The following is a 20,391-nucleotide window of genomic DNA, read 5'->3' on the forward strand; positions in this document are numbered from 1 at the left end:
ATTATCAAAGATTACCCCTAAAATTTTTATATTTTTAACTAATTGTAGGGGAGCGTTATGAATTGAAATTGGAGAAACAAGAGGAAAACTGTCCTTCCAAGGAAATAGCATAACATTGGTTTTTTTGATATTGAGGGCCAATCTGTTTTTATCTAGCCAATGATGAACTTGATCAAGTTTTCCATTAATGGCCGAAATTTCACTTATGTTATTGTTATTTAAGGGGTGCAATAATTGTATATCATCGGCATAGGCAAAAACATGAAATCCTACGGATTGGCATAATGTCATCAGTGGTGCTAGAAAAATATTAAAAAGCAAAGGTGAAAGAATAGATCCTTGTGGAACCCCATGTGAAATCTGAGAAGGTAGGGATGAAGAATTATTGAAAATAACTGTAGATGTACGATCACTAAAGTAAGATGTGAACCAGGCTAGAACTTCATCTGTAACCCCAATAGATTGAAGTCGAGCAAGGAGTAACTGGTGATCAATCGTATCAAACGCTGCTGAAAGATCAAGAGAAATTAACAGCACCGATTGATGATGATCTAAGAAATATTGAATAGATGTTGTCATACCAATAAGGGAGTGTTCTGTACTATGGTGTTGTCTAAAACCGGTTTGATTCGGATGTAACACATTAGTTTGTTCTATAAACTCTGAAATTTGGTTGAAAACAATTTTTTCTGTTAATTTTGCCAAATGTGATATTAGATATTGGTCTATAGTTAGACAGTTCATCGTGACCTACATTTTTTTCTTTAATAATTGGACGGATATATGATTTTTTCCAATCCAAGGGCACCGTATGTTGATTTAAACTCTCTGTAACTAATACATGAATCAAAGGCCCAAAGATGTCAAAATATTGTTTAAGAATTAGTGGTGGTATTTGATCAGCTTTTGAACTTTTGATATTCACATAACTTTTGATATTCACATAACTTTTGATATTCACATAAGAATCGCTATACTGGGACAGAGCAAAGGTCCATAAAGCCCATTATCCTGTTTCTAATAGTGGCCAACCCAAAGAGTAGCAACATTCCAGAGCTGAAATTGTAATGCCATAATGCCTCATTCCACCAATGCCTAAGAGCCAACCTCAGCAGTGATGTCACAATGGTTCAATTATCCTAGACTTGGCTCACATAAGCACATAAGAATCGCTATACTGGGACAGAGCAAAGGTCCATAAAGCCCAGTATCCTGTTTCCAACAATGGCCAACCCAGGTCCCAAGTGCCTGGCAGAACCCCAAAGAGTTGCAACATTCCAGAGCTGAGATTATGATGTCATAATGCCTCATTTCAATGCCTAAGAGCCAATCTCATCAGTGATGTCACAATGGCTTGATTGCCCTGTACTTGGCTCACATACTAGGACATACTAGGACACAATTGTAAGGATTGAAGCGCCCCCCACAATATGAGGTTGTAGGGGTTATGTGAGGTGCCCTTACAAATGCCAGGTCCCAAGTTCAATACCTTCACAGAAGATTCACCAGGAAGTAGACTCAAATGAGAAGCACAGCCAGAGGTGATTGCATAAAAAATATATATTATAGAAATAGGCTTACAGAAAAGCAATATTCATAAGCATTACAATTAAGGAGAGAGCAAAGCAGTTTCCCTGCCTTACAGAGTCCAGAGAGAAGCGTAAAGTTCCAGAGAGAGGGAGAGAGAGAGAGAAAAGAGGATGGGGGTGATGGTCTAAGCTTCAGGTTCCAGAAGGTAGACAAGAGAGCAAAAGGAGCCAGAGGAGCAAAAGAGGGGGGGGGGGGGATGCAAGAGGAGCCTTTTATAGCTTGGAATCTTATTCTAGTTTCAAGTTCAAGTTTCAAGTTTATTGATTTTTAATATACAGACCATCAGCAGGTATCTAGCCGGTTTACAATAATATGCTAAAATAGAAATAAAAGCAATACTTGTAAAAAGTAATGTTTTTAGAAAGGGAGGGAAGTGTACATTGAAGACATAGACAAGACAAACTTGAAAGTGAGGATTAAAGAGGAGGAAGGGGTAAAGTTACATTATTTAGAGAGAAAAATAGAGAGAAAAAAAAAGGAGTTGAAAGGAAATGGAGGGAAAAAGAATACAACAGTGGGAATGGGATCGCTTCTTAAAAGCGGTTGGTGGAATTGAAGATGAGAAGGTTCAAGTGCAGTTAAATGCATCTTGAAATAAGAACGTTTTTAAATTTGTCTTAAATATATCGATTAGTTTTTCATGACGAAGTTGAGATGGCAGATCATTTCATAAAGTTGGGGCTACTACAGAGAAATTGGATTTCCTGGTATAGAAGGATTTCTTTATAGAGGGGATAGAAAGTAAGTTCTGGTCACCTGATCTGAGAGTCCGTGAAGGGCGAAAAGGGAGGAGGAGCTTATCGAGAAAGAGGGTTGATGGGAGAGTTTGATTTTGAAGATCAACATAACAGTTTTGTAGGTAATAAGATGTGTAATGGGGAGCTAGTGAGCTTCTTTCAGAACAGGAGTGACATGATCGTATTTCCTTAACTTATATATAAGTTTTATTGCCGTGTTTTGAATAAGCTGTAGACGTCGTAATTCTTTTTGAAGTATTCCGTTGTAGAGAGAATTGCAGTAGTCAAGATGAGAGATAACTAAAGAATGAACTAGGGTTGTGATTGCTTCAGTGTCAAGAATAGAAGTTAGAGAACGTATAAGCCGAAGCTTATAAAAACAGGTTTTTGTCAGCATAGCTATTGCTAGCAATCAGTATTTTCAGTTGGCATAACTAATGTCAGCAAAGGCCTATGGGAAATTATATCAATCTGACTCTGGGATGTTGATGCAGATAGATCACAGGCAGACTGTTTCAAACAGCCCTAAAGACAGTTTCAAATAGCCCTGATTAAATCATGATTACAAACCAACTTGTAGCTAAAAGGTGTTAATGTGTTAATGTCTGAGGAGGATGCTTAGGACAATGGGTCCAGGTGCACAGATAACTAAAGTTAATCAGAAACTATTGTCAGAGACATACTGGAAATCACATATGACTGCAGCCTATTCGTAGGGAGAGGGGAGATATGATAGAGACATTTAAGTACATCACTGGTCGCATAGAGGTGGAAGACGACATTTTCCTTCTAAAAGGACCCTCGTCCACAAGGGGACATCTACTGAAAATCAGGGGAGGGAAATTTCATGGGGATACCAGGAAGTACTTCTTTACTGAAAGAGTGGTGGACCGTTGGAACAAGCTCCCGGAGCAGGTGATCGTAGCCAGCAGCATACAAGATTTTAAGAATAAATGGGATGCCCACATCGGATCCCTACGAGGGTAGCATAGAGGAGGGCAGCTTGGGGACGATTGATAGAGTGTAGATTGGGGGAGGGTTGTTGGAGTGGGCAGACTTGATGGGCTATGGCCCTTTTCTGCCGTCATTTTCTATGTTTCTATTCTTTTCCTGTCTAGCATGTTTAAGTTCTGTTAAAGCTCAATGGATTCTGTATTTTAGAATAAGTTTCCAAACTATAAAAGCCCCCTTGCAGCATCATCCCCCTCTCTTGGCTCTGGTCTCTCTTGTCTATCCTGTTAGTTTGGGGCATTACCCTCCCCCCTCCCCCCCTTTTTCTCTCTTTCTTTGGCTCTCCCTGGAACTTCACGCTTCTCTGTCTCTTTTTATCTCTGGACTCTGTAAGGCAGGGAAACTGCTTTGCTCTCTCCTTAATTGTAATGCTTTTCTGTAAGACTATTTCTATAATATATTCTTTATGCCATCACCTCTGGTTGTGCTTCTTATTTGAGTCTACTTCCTGGTGAATCTTCGGTGAGGGAACTGAACCTTGGACCTGGCGCTTTGTAAGGGACGCCTCTCACGTAACCCCCTACCACCTCACCTTGTGGGGGACCTGACACTACAATCCTTACAGTTTTTACCACTGAGCTGATATGGTCATGAAAAGATAAATCTTTATCTATAAGCACCCCAAGTAATTTTATTTTTGTTTCCATTCTAAATATAGAAACTATTGAATTTCCAGTATCTTTCTGTTTAGATTTTGTAAACTGTTTGAAACAATAGTTAGTTTCACTGACCACCTGGATCCATTGTATATCCTAAGCTGTCCATCCTAAGCATCAGACATTAACACATCTTCTTAACACCTTTTCGCACCTTTTTCCTCTAAGCACTGATTGAATTAGGGTTATTTGAAACAGTCTGCCTGGATGCTTACTGTATGTGAATTCTGTGCATGAGCACTCAGGGTCTATCTGCATCCACATTCCAGAGTCAGATTGATATAATTTCCCATAGGCCTTTGCTGACATTGGTTAGGCAACCAAAAATGCTGATTGCTAGCAATAGCTATGCTGACAACACCGAAGGTCCATCAAGCCCAGGATCCTGTTTCTAACAGTGGCCAACCCAGGTCCCAAGTACCTAGTTAGATCCCAATTAGTAAAACAGATTCTATGCTGCTTATCCTAGGAATAAGCAGTGGATTTCCCCAAACCATTTCAATAATGGCCTATGGACTTCTCTTTCAGGAAATTATCCAAACCTTTTTAACGCTGGTAAGTTACAGCTTTCACCACATGCTATGGCATCTATTTCTAGGGTTTAATTACACATCGAGTGAAGAAATATATTCTCTGGTTTGTTTTGAATCTACTATTTAGTAGCTTCATCGCGTGCCTTCTAGTCTTCGTATTTTTGGAAAGAGTGAACAATCGAGTCAAATCTACACTTTCTACTTCACTCAGTATTTTACAAACCTCTATCATATCACCCCTGAGTCATCTCTTCATAGGGAAGTCATACCATCCCTTATATGGGTTTTAGATCAATTTATGCATCAATGACAGAGATAAATTATCAATTCTGATGCAAGTACATCTAAAATACTAAGAAACAGAAAACTTGTGCATGCTATAATCTTTGCTGATTAAGATATTGATCACAATTTCTTTTAATTGGTTGTCACTTGCTGACTTAGACCCATATTCAGTGACATAAGAGTATAAGAACAACCATACTGGTTCAGACCAATGGTCCATCTAGCCCAGTATCCTGTTTCCACAGTGGCCAGAAACCCAAATAATAGCAACATTCCAGAATCTCAAAAAGTAAGCAAAATTCCGGAACCCCAAAGAGTGGATTATAGGACCCAAGGCACCATGGATTCACTAAAGGTAAGTCTTGTCAGGCAAATCTGATCAATTTTTAAAAACTGGATGACCAGAGAATTGGATAGAGGAACAGCGCTAGATGCAGTATTTTTGCTTCTAGCAAAACCTTTGACATAGTTCAACACAAACATCTAATAAATTAACTGAGTGCCTTCAGTAACAGACTGTGTTAGAAACTGGTTGAGTGGAAGGTAACAGAGGATAGTGGTAAATACAGATCACTCGGAGGAAAGAGAAGGTACTAGTGGTATGGCACAAGGCTTGGTTTTTGGGCCTGTTCTTTTTAACATTTTTATAAGTGATATTGCTGAAGGGCTGTTTAGTAAGGATTGCCTCTTTGTGGATGATACCAAAATCTGCAATAGAGTAGATACCCCTGATGGTGTGGATAACATGAGGAAAGACCTAGCAAAGTTTAAAGAATGGTCTAAAATTTAGCAGCTAAGATTTAATTTTATCACCTTATGTTGGGATTCAAAAGCTTCGTTCGGCAACAGAGCAGAACTTGACTATTCCGTCTAGAAAGGAGTGAAGTCTGCAGACAGTAAGAGAAAAGATTTTTTTCATGTAGTGGTCCAGGTAAGTGGAATAAGCTTGCTTCTTTCATTAAGCAGCAAGAAAGTTTGTAAGCTTTTAAGAAATTGTTAAACATCATTTGTTCTGTTGTATGAAATGCACAGTATGACTTCATCAGCTTTGTTATGACTACTATATGTTTGCTCATTGAATTGAACCTTTTGGGATGGCAGGGTTGTTTGACGATATTAATGTTGATATGTTAGTCTGATTATGTAATTTGGTGTTTTCATTTTTATCTTTGTAAAATAATTGAAATGTTATTTATGTCTATTTATGAATGTGTTGATGTACTTTGCCTTGTATAAGGCAGATTATAAATAAACCAAACCAAGAAATTCATAGCTATGTATTTGGGCTGAAGTTTAGGGGGTGAAGAACTTCTTTGCATGACAGAGGAGTGAGACTTGGGTGTGATTGTTTGTGATGATCTTAAGGTGGCCAAACAGGTAGAAAAGGTGATGCTAAAAGCTAAAAGGATGCTGGGGTGCATAAGGAGATGTATGGCCAGTAGGAAAAAAGGAGGTAATGATGCCCCTGTATAAGACTCTGGTGAGACCTCATTTAGAATACTGTATACAATTCTGGAGGCCGCACCTTCAAAAAGATATAAAAAGGATGGAGTCCATCTGGAGGAAGTCAACTAAAATCGTTGATGGTCTATGGCGTAAGGGGACAAACTTAAAGATCTCAATAAGTATACTTTGGAGGAAAGGCAGGAGAGGGGAGATATGATAGAGAGGTTTAAATGCCTACATGGCATAAATGCACATGAGGCAAGTCTCTTTTAAATAAAAGGAAACTCTGGAGTGAGGAGGCATAGGATGAAGATGAAAGGGGACAGATTCAGAAATAACCGCAGAAAATACTTCTTCACGGAAAGTGTGGTGAAATCATTGAAAGGCTTCTTGGTGGAGACAAAAAGTGTGTCTGAATTCAAGAAAGCTTGGGACAAGTACTTTGGATCTCTAAGGGAGAGGAAGGGATAGTAGATGGTTTAGATAGGCAATCTAGATAGGTCATATTGTCTTTATCTGCTTTTATTTTGACTCTGCTTCTATGGAACCAGATGGGGGCTAGGTGAGATATGATAACTAATGAGCTCTGTGAAGGAAGACTTGTAAGAAGAGTTCCTCCTTGTTTTTTGATTGTTTCTTATTTCATTTTCTGATTGTTTGCACTTTGAGAGCAATTTCTCCAAATGGGTTTGCACATACTATGACAGGAATGAATCTCACTTCTAAGCCAGGGCATGTGGAGTATGATCTCAAATCTCCCAAATTGCTGTAGTACTTGCATTGAGCCAAAGAGAGCTTCCCCCTGGAGTTTGTAGGATGGAACAAATTAAGGTGACCTAGTCAGGTGTGTTTGCAAATTCCTTTTAACCAAGTCTATCAACCCAAACCAATGGGAAAGATTTCTGCATTTTCTTGGTCTTAGACTACATTTCTGGATAGTTAAGGATATTCCCTCTTTCCACATGACTCGCAGATTAATCATTTGGGACTGACACCTCTAGGGTTAATGCTATTCTGGTGGTTTTCTCGATGACATTTCAACTTATATTTGCTTCTTCTGTGTCTTGCTTCATATATATATGGAGGGGGTAATTTATAACAGTGTACTTATCTGCGGGTGTCTGTTGGGAATCTGTTCTATAAAGAAAAATATACACCTACTTTTCTTTGTAGAATCGTGGTGTAACAGGTCAAATATGTGCCTATATATTAGGAGCGAGCATTTGTACTTGCCAATGAGCTGGTTAGATGATTTTGCCTACATTGTAAAAGTATGCACACAGATTACAGAATTATCTAATCTAAGCTGTGTCTTCCACTCAAACTCTACCCATGTGCACAACCACCTTCAACTACACACATCAACAGAACTGCAGCATTGCATGTGGCCAGAAACCTCAGAAAATACTTTTTTATAGAAAGGGTGGCGAATGCATGGAACAGCCTCCCAGTAGAGGTGGTGGAGACAAAAAGTGTATCTGAATTCAAGACAGCTTGGGACAAGTAGGTTGGATCTCTAAGGGAGAAGGGAGATAGAGGATTGTATGGATAGGTAGGCTGCATAGGCCATATGGTCTTTATCTGCCTTCATTTGTCTCTGTTTCTATTTATAAGCAGATATGTTTAATAACTATGTGTGGACTTGCTGCCTCAATCTGGGTAGCCCTTCTAGAATTACTTCCTGAGCATGTGAATGCATATATTAGACATCTTCGAGGGGCCTCTGAAAAGTTCTTAGCCCAACCAAAAGTTGGGGTAGTCTCCATCAACAGCTATACACTTAGTCCAGTGATTTTCCACTTTTTACGTTCCATTGGGAAAAATACAGAACGAAAAAAGTGGAAAATCATTGGACTAAGTGTATAGCCTTCAATGCAGACTGCTCCAACTTTGTTGGTTGGGCTGAGAACTTTTCAACAGCCCCTTATAAATGATCAAACACAGCAGAGATGGCCATAAGGAGAAATAAAGATCTGTTCTGCACCTTGTGGTCATCTGTACTGTTTTCATCTGTTTGTGGCCTCACGGAGGTTTGTTCTTCTGGTTTCTGCTTGTAGACATCTAAATCATTCCATCCCCAGAATTTCCATATCCTATTCTCATTTTAGACAGAAATTACGGCTGTATAGTGCTTTACACACCCAAGATCATCATTCAAGTGGTCTGTTTTATTTTTATTTTTTTAAATAGGAAACCACTTATACAGTCAACCCTGCCATGAACCATATACGTACTTTTGAATATCAATCCTTCAAGTAATATCTAGTCCCCTTCAGAGGAAGAAAAATCTGTGTGATTTCAATCTATTTTAGTTTAGTTTATAGAAATTACTAAACCACCAATGAAAGTGGTATACAGTCTCAAGTTACACCTTGCAAACAGTAGAGGGAGGTGCATGGTGAGGACAGGGAAAAGGGAATCAAGAAAGTCACAGACATCACCAGTTCATAGTGATTGAACAGCAAAGGCCTGCCAAAATAGCCAAGTCTTAAACTCAAACCTTGCCATCTTATCTTGCTCTTAACACCAGATATTTCTTTATTTTACAAAGTATTAGCAAATTAAATCCAAGACGTGTTAGATAGTGAAAAGTTTGCAGAACATTAATTAAACATCTTTATGAAGCAGGCGATCTAATTATCGTGGTATTAGTACACTGATATTTTTTAAATTAGATGTTCTGATGCAAAACTCACATTTACAGCCTTATTGGAAAGTCCTGCTTGCCTGTTAACTCCTTTCTCTGTAGGCACTTTCTGTAACAGATACCACCTTTGTCTGTGAGGTCAACATAGACTAAATACTAGACATATTTTTCTCTGAGAACATCTCTTTTCCTCTTTCCCAAGTATAGCAAACATTATCTGTAGGATCACTCATCATTGTATAGATTTTTAGTCTTGAAAGATGAAAAAGGTCTTAAGAAAATATACATGTTTATTTCCTCAAGAAATCCTGACCTGGTACCATATTGATGGGTAAAAAGTAAGTCTGTAATATAATACTGTAATATACTGAGAAAATATCTTGGTCCATCATATAACATAACAATCAGCTTATATGCTGCAAGGCCGTGAAGCTCCATGCAGTTCACAAAAGAAGAAAATATACAGTTGAATGAAGAAAATTAGTTACCCAAGAACTTGGCAAATAGACATGTTTTTAAATGTCCCCTGAATTCTAGGTAAGTACTAGAAGTCACAATTAATTGATCCAAATTTTTACCCCATAAAGTTGCCTGATAAGACAGTAGACCAGGGGTGTCCAACCTTTTGGCTTCCCTGGGCCGCATTGGCCGAAAAAAATGTTTCTAGGGCCGCACAAATGTGCAAACGCTGCAGCAAGACAGAGGAGGGAGCCGGCAAGACGGTAAACACCCGGGGGCAGCAGAGGAAAACACTGCATCACCCTCAACCAGGGCCACACAAAATACTTCACGGGGCCGCAGGTTGGACACCCCTGCATTAGACGTTGGAGATGTTACAAAAACCCTCAAATGCGAGCATCTCTTATGTTTGTTAGTAGTAAGTGAAAAGAAATCAGTTAGATATTTAGGAGTAAGTCCGAACAAAACCTTGTAACAAAAGCAACCAAGCTTGGATTTCACTCAGGCCTCCACCGGCTCCACCAAAAAAAGGCATTTCTTATGCCAAAGATCAGTCTGACCGCAGCGTTTTCAACTCGACACAATCGCTGCATATTTCTTTGTGTGATTGTCAGGTAGACAACATTACAATAATCAAGTTGACTAAGAATCATGGACTGCACCAAGAGTCTGAATGACGAGGCATCAAAGGAAGCTTCCAAAGGGTGAAAAATCCTTTCCTGACTAAAGAGTCAACTTTTATTTATTTATTTATTCAATTTTCTCTACCGTTCTCCCAGGGGAGCTCAGAACGGTTTACGTGCTTTATTCAGGTACTCAAGCAGTTTTCCCTGTCTATCCTAGCAGGCTCACAATCTATGGGCAATGGGGGGATTAAGTGACTTTTCCAGGGTCACAAAGAGCAGCGTGGGTTTGAGCCCATATCCTCAGGGTGCTGAGGCTGTAGCTTTAACCACTGCCCCACACTCTCCCTTGATTCCTTATGGTCAGAGTCTGGTCCAATATGACACCTAATATCTTAATGGTTGATTGAATAGAATAGCTATGATTATCTATGATCAGGGGTGTATCGATATTAAATGGATATGATGAAGCAACGAAGAACTTTGTTTTTTCAGAGTTCAACTTCAATTTAAACTCAACCATCTACTGTTCCATTATTCTGAGTGCTTCTGTTGCTTCTAAAAGGGAACTAGCAAAGGGGATAATGATTGTGATATCATCCGCGTAACTGAATATTTTTATCCCCGTATCTAGCACTGTATGAAAATCCTAGATATAAAGGACACCTAAGGTCTGAATGCATGTAGGTGCATATTGTTGTGAGTACTTTATGAACTCAACCTCACTGTTTTGGGTTCAATCACAGGAAGGCAAAAGTCTTCAATATCATTCACATCAAAATATGCGTATATCCACTTTTGGCTCTCTTCATAGCCTCCAGGTACTGTATTATATATTTAATTACTGTTGCTTGACTTTCTGTCATACAGATTAGCTCTAGCCCCAAAAGAATAAGGATGCTGAAAAAGAGCTCCCACATGAACCCTTGAGAAAGCCATTTTTGGGTGAAACGGGTCCCGTCGGGGCATGCTAGAGACACTGCATTAAAAGGATAAGTAAAAAAAGAAACCTTTACTGTTGTATAGTCTTTATTTATTTTCTAAAGTATGACAGAAAGTCAAGCAACAGTAATTAAATATATAATACAGTACCAGGAGGCTATGAAGAGAGCCAAAAGTGGATATACGCATATTTTGATGTGAATGATATTGAAGGCTTTTGCCATCCTGTGATTGAACCCAAAACAATGAGGTGCTCATCTGTTGTGGTTATTTCCAATTTGCCTTACTACTTCATCTTCAAACACCTTTGTAGTGTTTTATGAACTCTCCCCAAAAGCTCTCACACAAAGTTACACTCACTCCAAGGCAGGCAAAACTTTTCTACCTAAATTTGCAGAGATACTGTAAGCAAATATATGATGAGAACATCTGTACATAAGAACATAAGAATTACCGCTGCTGGGTCAGACCATGATCCATCGTGCCCAGCAGTCCGCTCACGCGGCAGCCCCTAGGTCAAAGACCAGAGCCCTAACTGAGACCAGTCCTACCTGTGTACGTTCCAGTTCAGCAGGAACTTGTCTAACTTTGTCTTGAATCCCTGGATGGTGTTTTCCCCTATAACAGCCTCTGGAAGAGCGTTCCAGTTTTCTACCACTCGCTGGGTTAAGAAGAACTTCCTTACATTTGTACGGAATCTATCCCCTTTTAACTTCAGAGAGTGCCCTCTCGTTCTCTGTACCTTGGAGAGGGTGAACAACCTGTCTTTATCTACTAAGTCTACTCCCTTCAGTAGCTTGAATGTTTCGATGGGAAGGAGTAAAACGCGGACCTGACGGACCTTGCGGATCTAAACCTGCACGTCCTTAAAAAGCTGAGGTCCGTGCCACTTGTAGTTAGTTTCTGGCTCTGACAGACCTCGATGACAATTTAGCTCTGACGGATCCGTCTCAACATAGGGAGGGAAAAGTATTAGGATCCGTCAGTGCTAAAATGTCACCGAGGTCTGTCAGAGCCAGAGACTAAAACCATTCCCCTTAATGAAGTTTTGCAGAAAATCTCTCCTGCAAAAGGGGGGGGGGGGGAACCAGGCCCAACTGTCTGGGCTCTATAAACATTCAATTATTGCCAGCAAAGTAGCCGCGCCACTTTTAGTCTCTGGCTCTGACAGACTTCGGTGACATTTTAGCGCTGACAGATCCTAATACTTTTCCCTCCCTATGCTGAGACAGATCCGTCAGCGCTAAATTGTCATCGAGGTCTGTCAGAGCCAGAAACTAACCACAAGTGGCAGGAACCTCAGATTTTTAAGGATTTGCGGGTTTAGATCTGCAAGGTCCATCAGGTCTGTGTTTTACCCCTTCCCTGTTTCGATCATGTCCCCTCTCAGTCTCCTCTTTTCAAGGGAGAAGAGGCCCAGTTTCTCTAATCTCTTGCTGTACGACAACTCCTCCATCCCCTTAACCATTTTAGTTGCTCTTCTCTGGACCCTTTAGAGTAGTACCGTGTCCTTCTTCATATATGGCGACCAGTGCTGGACACAGTATTCCAGGTGAGAGCGTACCATGGCCCGGTACAGCGGCATGATAACCTTCTCCAATCTGTTTGTGATCCCCTTTTAATTATTCCTAGCATCCTATTCACCCTTCTTGCCGCTGCCGCCACCGCACATTGCATGGATGGCTTCATTGACCTGTCGACCAGCACTCCCAAGTGTAGTATGTCAACTCTACTCTAGCTCCTCCCATCACCTGCTCCTGGTCACACCTATCTAGATATTGCATAGAAGCATATGGTTTGCATAAAATGTTGAGACTTTTAAGTTTGTACATCCCTGACTAATTTTATCAGCACCCCTTTCTGCATTTGAAATGCTCTTTTACAGAAAAAAAGCTTATCAAATTGCCCCATGATGCTTTTTATAAACATGCATTGAAAGTAGGTTGTGTGATTTCTTTAATTTCTATATTGTGTTAAACTGTAAGAAGTTCAGAATAAATGTTTACAAATCTTCAGGAAGATGTGATCAAAACCAAGCGACTTATGTACTTGTAGAGGGACATTTTACAAACCATTTCCATGCCTAAACTGCTGTTCTAAATGTCTAAAGGAGGACATTATCAACAGGAGCTTCCATTAAGATGGGTTAGTCGACCTTTATTTATTGTATTTTTTCTACAGAGACCAGGTGGTCTTTATGAAAAAACAGAATACAAATACTTCCCTCCCCCCTCCGCCCACCTTTTTTATCAAGCTGCACTAGATGTTTCTATCAGCATTGAAGCATTTACTGCACTGGTTCATGCTAAAAACTTCTAGCTCAGCTTAATAAAAGGGGTCTGAAGTTAAGAGCAAAAGATGTGTTATTTTCCTGTTAACCCAGGTTATTGGTAAGTAGATGTCATTGCGTAAAGTTAATGATAAAATGACCAGCCTTAACTTCCTCCTTTAAAAGAGCCCAAATAAAATTACACTATATCTAAGAGTAAGCTGGGCTTTACTTTCACAGCAGGGGTGCTAAGAGGGGAGTTAGGGCAGGAGCCCATGTGGTCCTCATTTGGTTGCATATTTGGTAAAATTAATGCGCTCAAACGGGCGTCATGTCTATGCCATCAAGCTGAAGCTCAATATTGTAGGGTTTGTGCGGCATTTTCTATAAAAACAGAGACACCTCTATCAAATAGGCTGAAAGTAAGCACTTTGCTGACATATTAACTTGCATGGCCTTTTCTAAAATCATCTTCATACTTTATACGATTCTCATCAAGAAGATGTTCATACAGTGTTTTAGTGTAGGACCATTATTGTTAATAGCAGTAATTAATGTACAAATATTTTTTTTTTATTCACCACATCACATTGTGTTCAAATTGAGGAAAAACATATAATAGGAATTAAATAGTGCCTAAATAATGAATAGAATTTAGTCAATGGAACCCTGTACATAATTATCACAATAAAATAAAAAAAACATACATTACAATAAAACAAAATTAAATAATAATATAGCATAACATAATAAATCAGACTATGGAAATCTGCAAGCAAATTTTTAATAACAAATAAAGTTAGGGCTTTTCAATCAAATAAAGTAACTATCAAATACTCAAAAATGATATCCTACAAGGAAACTATAAAAATCCAATCACCATGAAAGTAAATAAGCCAGACATTGGCAAAACTTTCCACCTGCAAATATACAAAGGCTGAATTGAACCAGAAAGTAGCAGACTGCACATGTATTCAACTTCCAAAAATTATAATACAGAGGACACAACGTTATTGGCAATACAGTGACAAGCAAAATTACTGTCACATCCCTATATTAAAGATGAGTCTTTTAAAAGCATTACCTCTACTGTATAAAGCTTATATCGAGATTATGATATTTCAGAAGTTAATAGTGCATTGAAACCCAACATTTATAGTTTATTTTCACTAATCCTAGCAAGTTCAGTAACCTGTTGAACTGTGTTGGGATTATGCATATACAGTATACTTTTTGTCAGATAAATCAGACTGAGAACTGCATCCTAAAATTAATATTTATAAATAGATAATGTACAGTATATGTATATCAGATGTACAACAATGAAACCATATTAGCCACCTTAGTTCATCGCTTTCCAGAGATTAAAGGGAACAAAAATAATTCAGTTTTCCTGAAATCATAGAGAATATAATTCTTATTTTCTTCAGACTGAGCTGATTTACGCAGGGTATGGTTCATATGAATTAATGCATTTCTGTTTCCACCACTCACCTGTACCACTCCAGCCCTTTCTCATAGTTCCTATCAAAGAAGTGAGGCTCGATCCCTACTGCTCTTACATCAGGATGCACCCGGAGGGCTTCCAGCAGTGCCCTAGTGCCCCCTTTCTTCACCCCTATAATGATAGCCTGGGGTAAATTCTTTTCCCCATATTCTGGGGTGCTGCTGACATTCAGTTGCAGATTTGATCTGTGGTCAATTGTGTTGGATTCTTGGCGATCTGTCTCCAAGAATCCCGTTGGCAGTTCTGGGATCAGCTCAGTAGCAGCCAAAGGACTTTGATCCCAACCCTCTTCCTCACTGTCCACAGAGGAATCCACGGAAGAGGCAGCCACATGATCGGCAGAAGGTGCTGCAGGGCTAGAAGCCGACCAAACTTTTATGACGGGGGTAATATCCGCAGCGCTGACCATAACTGGGTTTGTGCTGGATAGGACAGCTCTGATTGAAGCACTGGGCAGAGTCATCTGGGTAGAAAGGATCCCGTCTACAGTGCTGTTGGTGACTTTGAAGCTGTGTGGAGTCTCGGTGCCGATGCTACCTGCCTCTTGGCGGCCCTTGGGCTCCGGACGTCCCCAGGTCGCTGCGCTGTCCATGGTGCTGAACGCGCTCATGGTGGGTTGCTCGCTATGGCTTTGGCTTCGGCTGCTGTCCGAGGTGCTGATCCTGCCCAGGGGACTGTCCCCCGTGGCGGAGGAGGGCCCTTGTCCCTGTGGCAGGTAGACGCTGCTTTCCTGCAATGGGAAATGCAGCGAGGTGTAACAGCTTAGCAGGCTGTAGAAAAGGTAGGTAAGGCAGAGGGACAGGGCAAAGAGGAACACAAGTTTCCGGGGAGCCTTAGCCGAGAGCAAGGCACGGCCAGGCCACCATGGGGCCATCGCGGACAGCCGGGCTCCTCCCCAGCACTAAACCAAGAGACATGATTTCAGCTGAGATCGTGCATGGAACTGCCGCAAGAAAGAGCCGGCAGCCCCGCGGTGTCCAAATCCTGCAGCGAATTAGGAGCGGCTCCGGGGCCTCTGGCTCTCAGCCTCGCATTGCAGCCACTTTCTGCCCATGGTACCAGAGCAGGAGCCGACGCTTCCTCATTGCTCAGGCTGTGCAGCCGGCCGCAGCCCCTTCTTCAAGGGCTGCTTCATTCGTATTTATCGTGCCAGAGAGAAATTGCGCGACTCGGACAGCTCTCGCCTCCTCGCCTGTTGCAGGCAGAGTTTTCTGAGCAGAGAAGCTCCTGGTCTGGAACTTTGTGTAGCTCAAACCCATTCAGATGCAGCGAGTCTGCCCCCAGCCGTGTCGCCGCCTATTACCCCGCCCCAATTCAGTGCCCATCCTCAATAATTATTCAATATCTCTAACCTCCATGTCCAGTTATTGGTCAGGGCTTTAATGCTTCGGTGGCAATTAATTCCAAACCCAACTTCTTTAAGCTGTGGAAAGGGACTGATTAACAGAAGTTTCCTCTGTGGCCTTTCTTCCTTCCCATTCTATTTACTACCAAATGGCTTTCATTTGGGATCTGAATTCTTTGCATGCAATAATTCTTCGATAAGAATTATCTAAAGATGTAGAGACACGAACTTGGCTTGTCATCAAGGTGTTTGATTCAGATACAGAGAGAACTAAAAAGCTTAGTAGGTCCCCCTACAATTTCTAAGCACTCTAGGATAATGAATATTTAGTGGAAATGCAAGTCTAATAAGCCACATCTGTATCTTCTAAGCAGTCTTTTCTCAGCAACAAAGCTTCCACTAGCAAAAAGTTTTCACATCCATTAACGTTTCCCTGAACTAGATTTTTCCACCTAGTTTCTAATCTCCACCTACAAACATGTTCCCCATGGAAGCCACATTCTCTACTACTCAGCTTCCTGTTCTATTAACCAAAGGTCCAGCTCTGCAAGACTTCTGAATATCCATTCTATAAATAGTAGTTTCTGCCCCCTCCCTTTAAAAAAACAAAACAGGACCGATGGAGGGATATGATATTCATAATGCACAAATAAAATTTTTTTCAATGGAAATGAAACTTTAGAACTATGAATTATGATATAAACATCAGAATATATTGTTTTCCAAGAAGAGATATTTGATCCTTAGAATGCTCATTCAGGATGAGCAAATAATAAAAGGCTTCAAAAAAGGCATGGGATTTACAGAGGCTAGTCTTACTTTCATAAAAAGATAGGATGGGAGGAGAATGAGTGGAAGTAGCCATTAAGGGATGTAACCTGCCTGGTGATCCCAGCAGAGGTAGTATGAGCTCATGAAACACCTAGAAAGTCATTTGGATAGCTTTCATGGAGGTTGTTATGACCCTAGAAACTATGGCAAGTCTGCCCCTGAATTCTAAGACTGAATTGGGAAAACTAAACACAGTGTTATGACTGTATCCATGTCTAAGACTGAGGGAGCTTGCATGAAGAGGCCATAGTTTGAAACCCAAAATTTAGTTAGCATAGAACATAAGAACATAAGCGTTGCCTCTGCCGGGTCAGACCAGGGGTCCATCGTGCCCGGCAGTCCGCTCCCGCGGCGGCCCTCCAGGTCCATGACCTGAAAGTGTTCCCTACCTAACCTAAAATATCCATACCCTATTCGCTCAATGTCCTGTAAGGTAAACCTCTATCTGTACCCTGTTATCCCCTTTGCTTCCAGGAAATCATCCAGTCCCTTTTTGAACCCCAGAATTGTACTCTGTCCTATCACCTCTCCGGGAAGCGCGTTCCAGGTGTCCACCACCCTCTGAGTGAAGAAGAACCTCCTTGCATTCGTTATGAATCTGTCTCCTCTCAGTTTTTCTGAATGACCTCTTGTTTTAGTTGTCCCTGCTAGTCTAAAGAATCTGTCCCTCTCCACCTTCTCTATGCCTTTCATGATTTTATAAGTTTCTATCATGTCCCCTCTCGGTCTCCGCTTCTCCAGGGTAAAGAGCCCCAGCCTGTCCAACCGTTCAGCATATGAAAGGTTCTCCATACCCTTTATCATCCTCGTTGCCCTCCTCTGGACCCTCTCGAGTATTGCCATGTCCTTCTTGAGGTATGGCGACCAGTATTGGACGCAGTATTCCAGATGTGGGCGCACCATTGCTCGATACAGTGGCAGGATAACTTCTTTTGTTCTGGTAGTGATACCTTTTTTGATAATGCCCAACATCCTGTTCGCTTTTTTTGAGGCCGCTGCACATTGTGCCGCCTGCTTCATTGTGTTATCCACCAATACCCCCAGATCTTTTTCTTGGCTGCTTTCCCCGAGTACCCTCCCTCCCATCGTAAAGCTGTACATGGAGTTCCCCTTCTCTATGTGCAAGACCTTACATTTCTCCACATTGAAGCTCATCTGCCATTTTTTTGCCCACTCACTCAGTTTGTTCAGGTCGCTCTGCAGTTCTTTGCATTCCTCAACAGTTCTGGCCCTGCTGGAGAGTTTTGTGTCATCCGCGAACTTGATAACTTCGCACTTTGTCCCCGTTTCTAGATCATTAATAAATATATTGAACAGCAATGGTCCCAGGCTGGATATTTTGGAAAATAATCTTGCTGTCTATATTGCTTGCTATATTACCCCATGTTGAGCTAGTTTGGGGCATACTGAAAGTAAAGTAGAGCTTGGAATACAGGACACTGGAATACAGACTTTATATTATGTTAGCCCTCTGCTTTATAAAATTTCTTTATATTTATCTGTAGTCCCAGAGATCCAGATACAAACCCTCTGTGCCAATAGGGTTATTGACAAGTAAATAGACCAGACTTGGTGTTAGCAAAATAGAAAAATTATTTATATTGCACGAGGCAAATAATAATGATCAGAAAGTGCAATTAAGTACAAGACTCTTAATGCTTAGACAAGCTAGAATGCATAAGGGACACAATTACTCACTACTGTATGGATTACTTGGCAAGCAAACACATGGTTTCTCTACGGGCTAATAATTGTCCTCCTGACTAGTTCCCACTATTACACAGATAAGCTAATATAACCTGTACATGCAGGGAAGGTCTTCCTTGATCAGCTTGAGCTCTGGCACAATGCAGGAACACAGAGACACTATTCAACATGGTTAATGTAGGAGAGTTGCCTCTCAGGCGGCAGGAACTCTGCAGGTGTTTTGGAGGAGGACCAGCACTGGAACACCTGTAGTTTGGCTCTGGCAACTCTCTTCAGTACTCAGTCTCCCAAAAGGTAGCAGCTCAGGTATAGCATAGCTTGCAGGTCACAGGATCAGGAACCACCAGCATGGGGTTCCTTCTTTTGAGTCTTTGTCAAGCACCATGAGCTCTAAGAACATAAGAATTGTTGCTGCTGGGTCAGACCAGTGGTCCATTGCCCTAACTGAGACCAGCCCTACCTGTGTTAGTTCTGGTTCAGCAGGAACTTGTCCAACCTTGTCTTGAATCCCTGGAGGGTGTTTTCCCTTATAACAGACTCTGGAAGAGCATTCCAGTTCTCTACAACTCTCTGGGTTAAGAAGAACTTCCTTACATTTGTACAGAATCTATCCCCTTTTAACTGTAGAGCAGGGATCTCAAAGTCCCTCCTTGAGGGACGCAATCCAGTCAGGTTTTCAGGACTTCCCCAATGAATATGCATTGAAAGCAGTGCATGCAAATAGATCTCATGCATATTCATTGGGGAAATTCTGAAAACCTGACTGGATTGCGGCCCTCAAGGAGGGACTTTGAGACCCCTGCTGTAGAGCATGCCCTCTCGTTCTCTCTACCTTGGAGAGGGTGAACAACCTGTCTTTATCTACTAAGTCTATTCCCTTCATTATCTTGAATTTTTCAATCATGTCCCCTCTCAGTCTCCTCCAAGGGAGAAGAGGCCCAGTTTCTCTAATCTCTCACTGTACGGCAACTCCTCCAACCCCTTAACCATTTTAGTTGCTCTTCTCTGGACCCTTTCGAGTAGTACTGTGTCTTTCTTCATATACACTGACCAGTGCTGGATAAAGTATTCCAGGTGAGGGTGTACCATGGCCCGATACAGCGGCATGCTAACCTTCTCTGATCTGTTCATGATCCCCTTCTTGATCATTCCTAGCATTCTGTTCACCCTTTTCGCCGCTGCCACACATTGTGCAGACGGTTTCATTGACTTGTCAACCAGTACTAAGTTCCTATCTGGAATGAAGATGTTTTCCATGCCTTCAGTTCTGATCTCTTTTTTGAAAATGAGCCCCATAGTTTACAATACAAAAATATACAGGCAAAGGGGGAATGGAATCAGTGGCGTACCTAGGGTATGTGGCACCCGGGGCCTATCATTTTTTGACACCCCCCCATGTAAAAAAATATTTTTGTAATAACCATGAAAAATAAATGGTCATAATAGAAACAGGCACCGAAAATTTTCTTTTATTGAACCTCATATATGTAACCATTAATCCAAATATAACATAAATTATGTCTGAATTGTCATGACATCAGAAGTACATATGGAGTAGTTGCAGGTGATGCTTGGGCAGTTCTGATTGTGTTAGTTCGGTTTTATGTGTTTTTTTGAATAGAAGGGTTTTTATTTCTTTTTTGAAGGTTTTGTAGTTTGTGGTCGAGATTAATAGGTTGTAGAGTTGGGGGTCGAGTGTTAGGAGGTTGTCAAACAGTTTTTTTTCTTTTGTCGATTTTGGTTGGAGGGTGTGTGAATGGTGCGTGAGTTCTCCTATGTCTGGTTGAAGTGGATTTAATTATT

General features: G+C 40.9%; 1 protein-coding gene across 1 annotated transcript in view; it reads right to left on the bottom strand.

The window, feature by feature from the left end:
* LOC117369363 (heparan sulfate glucosamine 3-O-sulfotransferase 2-like) overlaps positions 1-15,579 on the bottom strand; it is a 174,830-nt gene extending 159,251 nt beyond the window's left edge. Inside the window, exon 1 of the mRNA XM_033963835.1 lies at positions 14,693-15,579. Within this exon, the coding sequence (XP_033819726.1) occupies positions 14,693-15,579 (887 nt within the window). The remainder of the gene's footprint in view (positions 1-14,692) is intronic.
* Positions 15,580-20,391: the final 4,812 nt, after the last annotated feature.

Source organism: Geotrypetes seraphini, chromosome 11 (genome assembly GCF_902459505.1).
Source record: "Geotrypetes seraphini chromosome 11, aGeoSer1.1, whole genome shotgun sequence".
Lineage (NCBI taxonomy): Eukaryota > Metazoa > Chordata > Amphibia > Gymnophiona > Dermophiidae > Geotrypetes > Geotrypetes seraphini.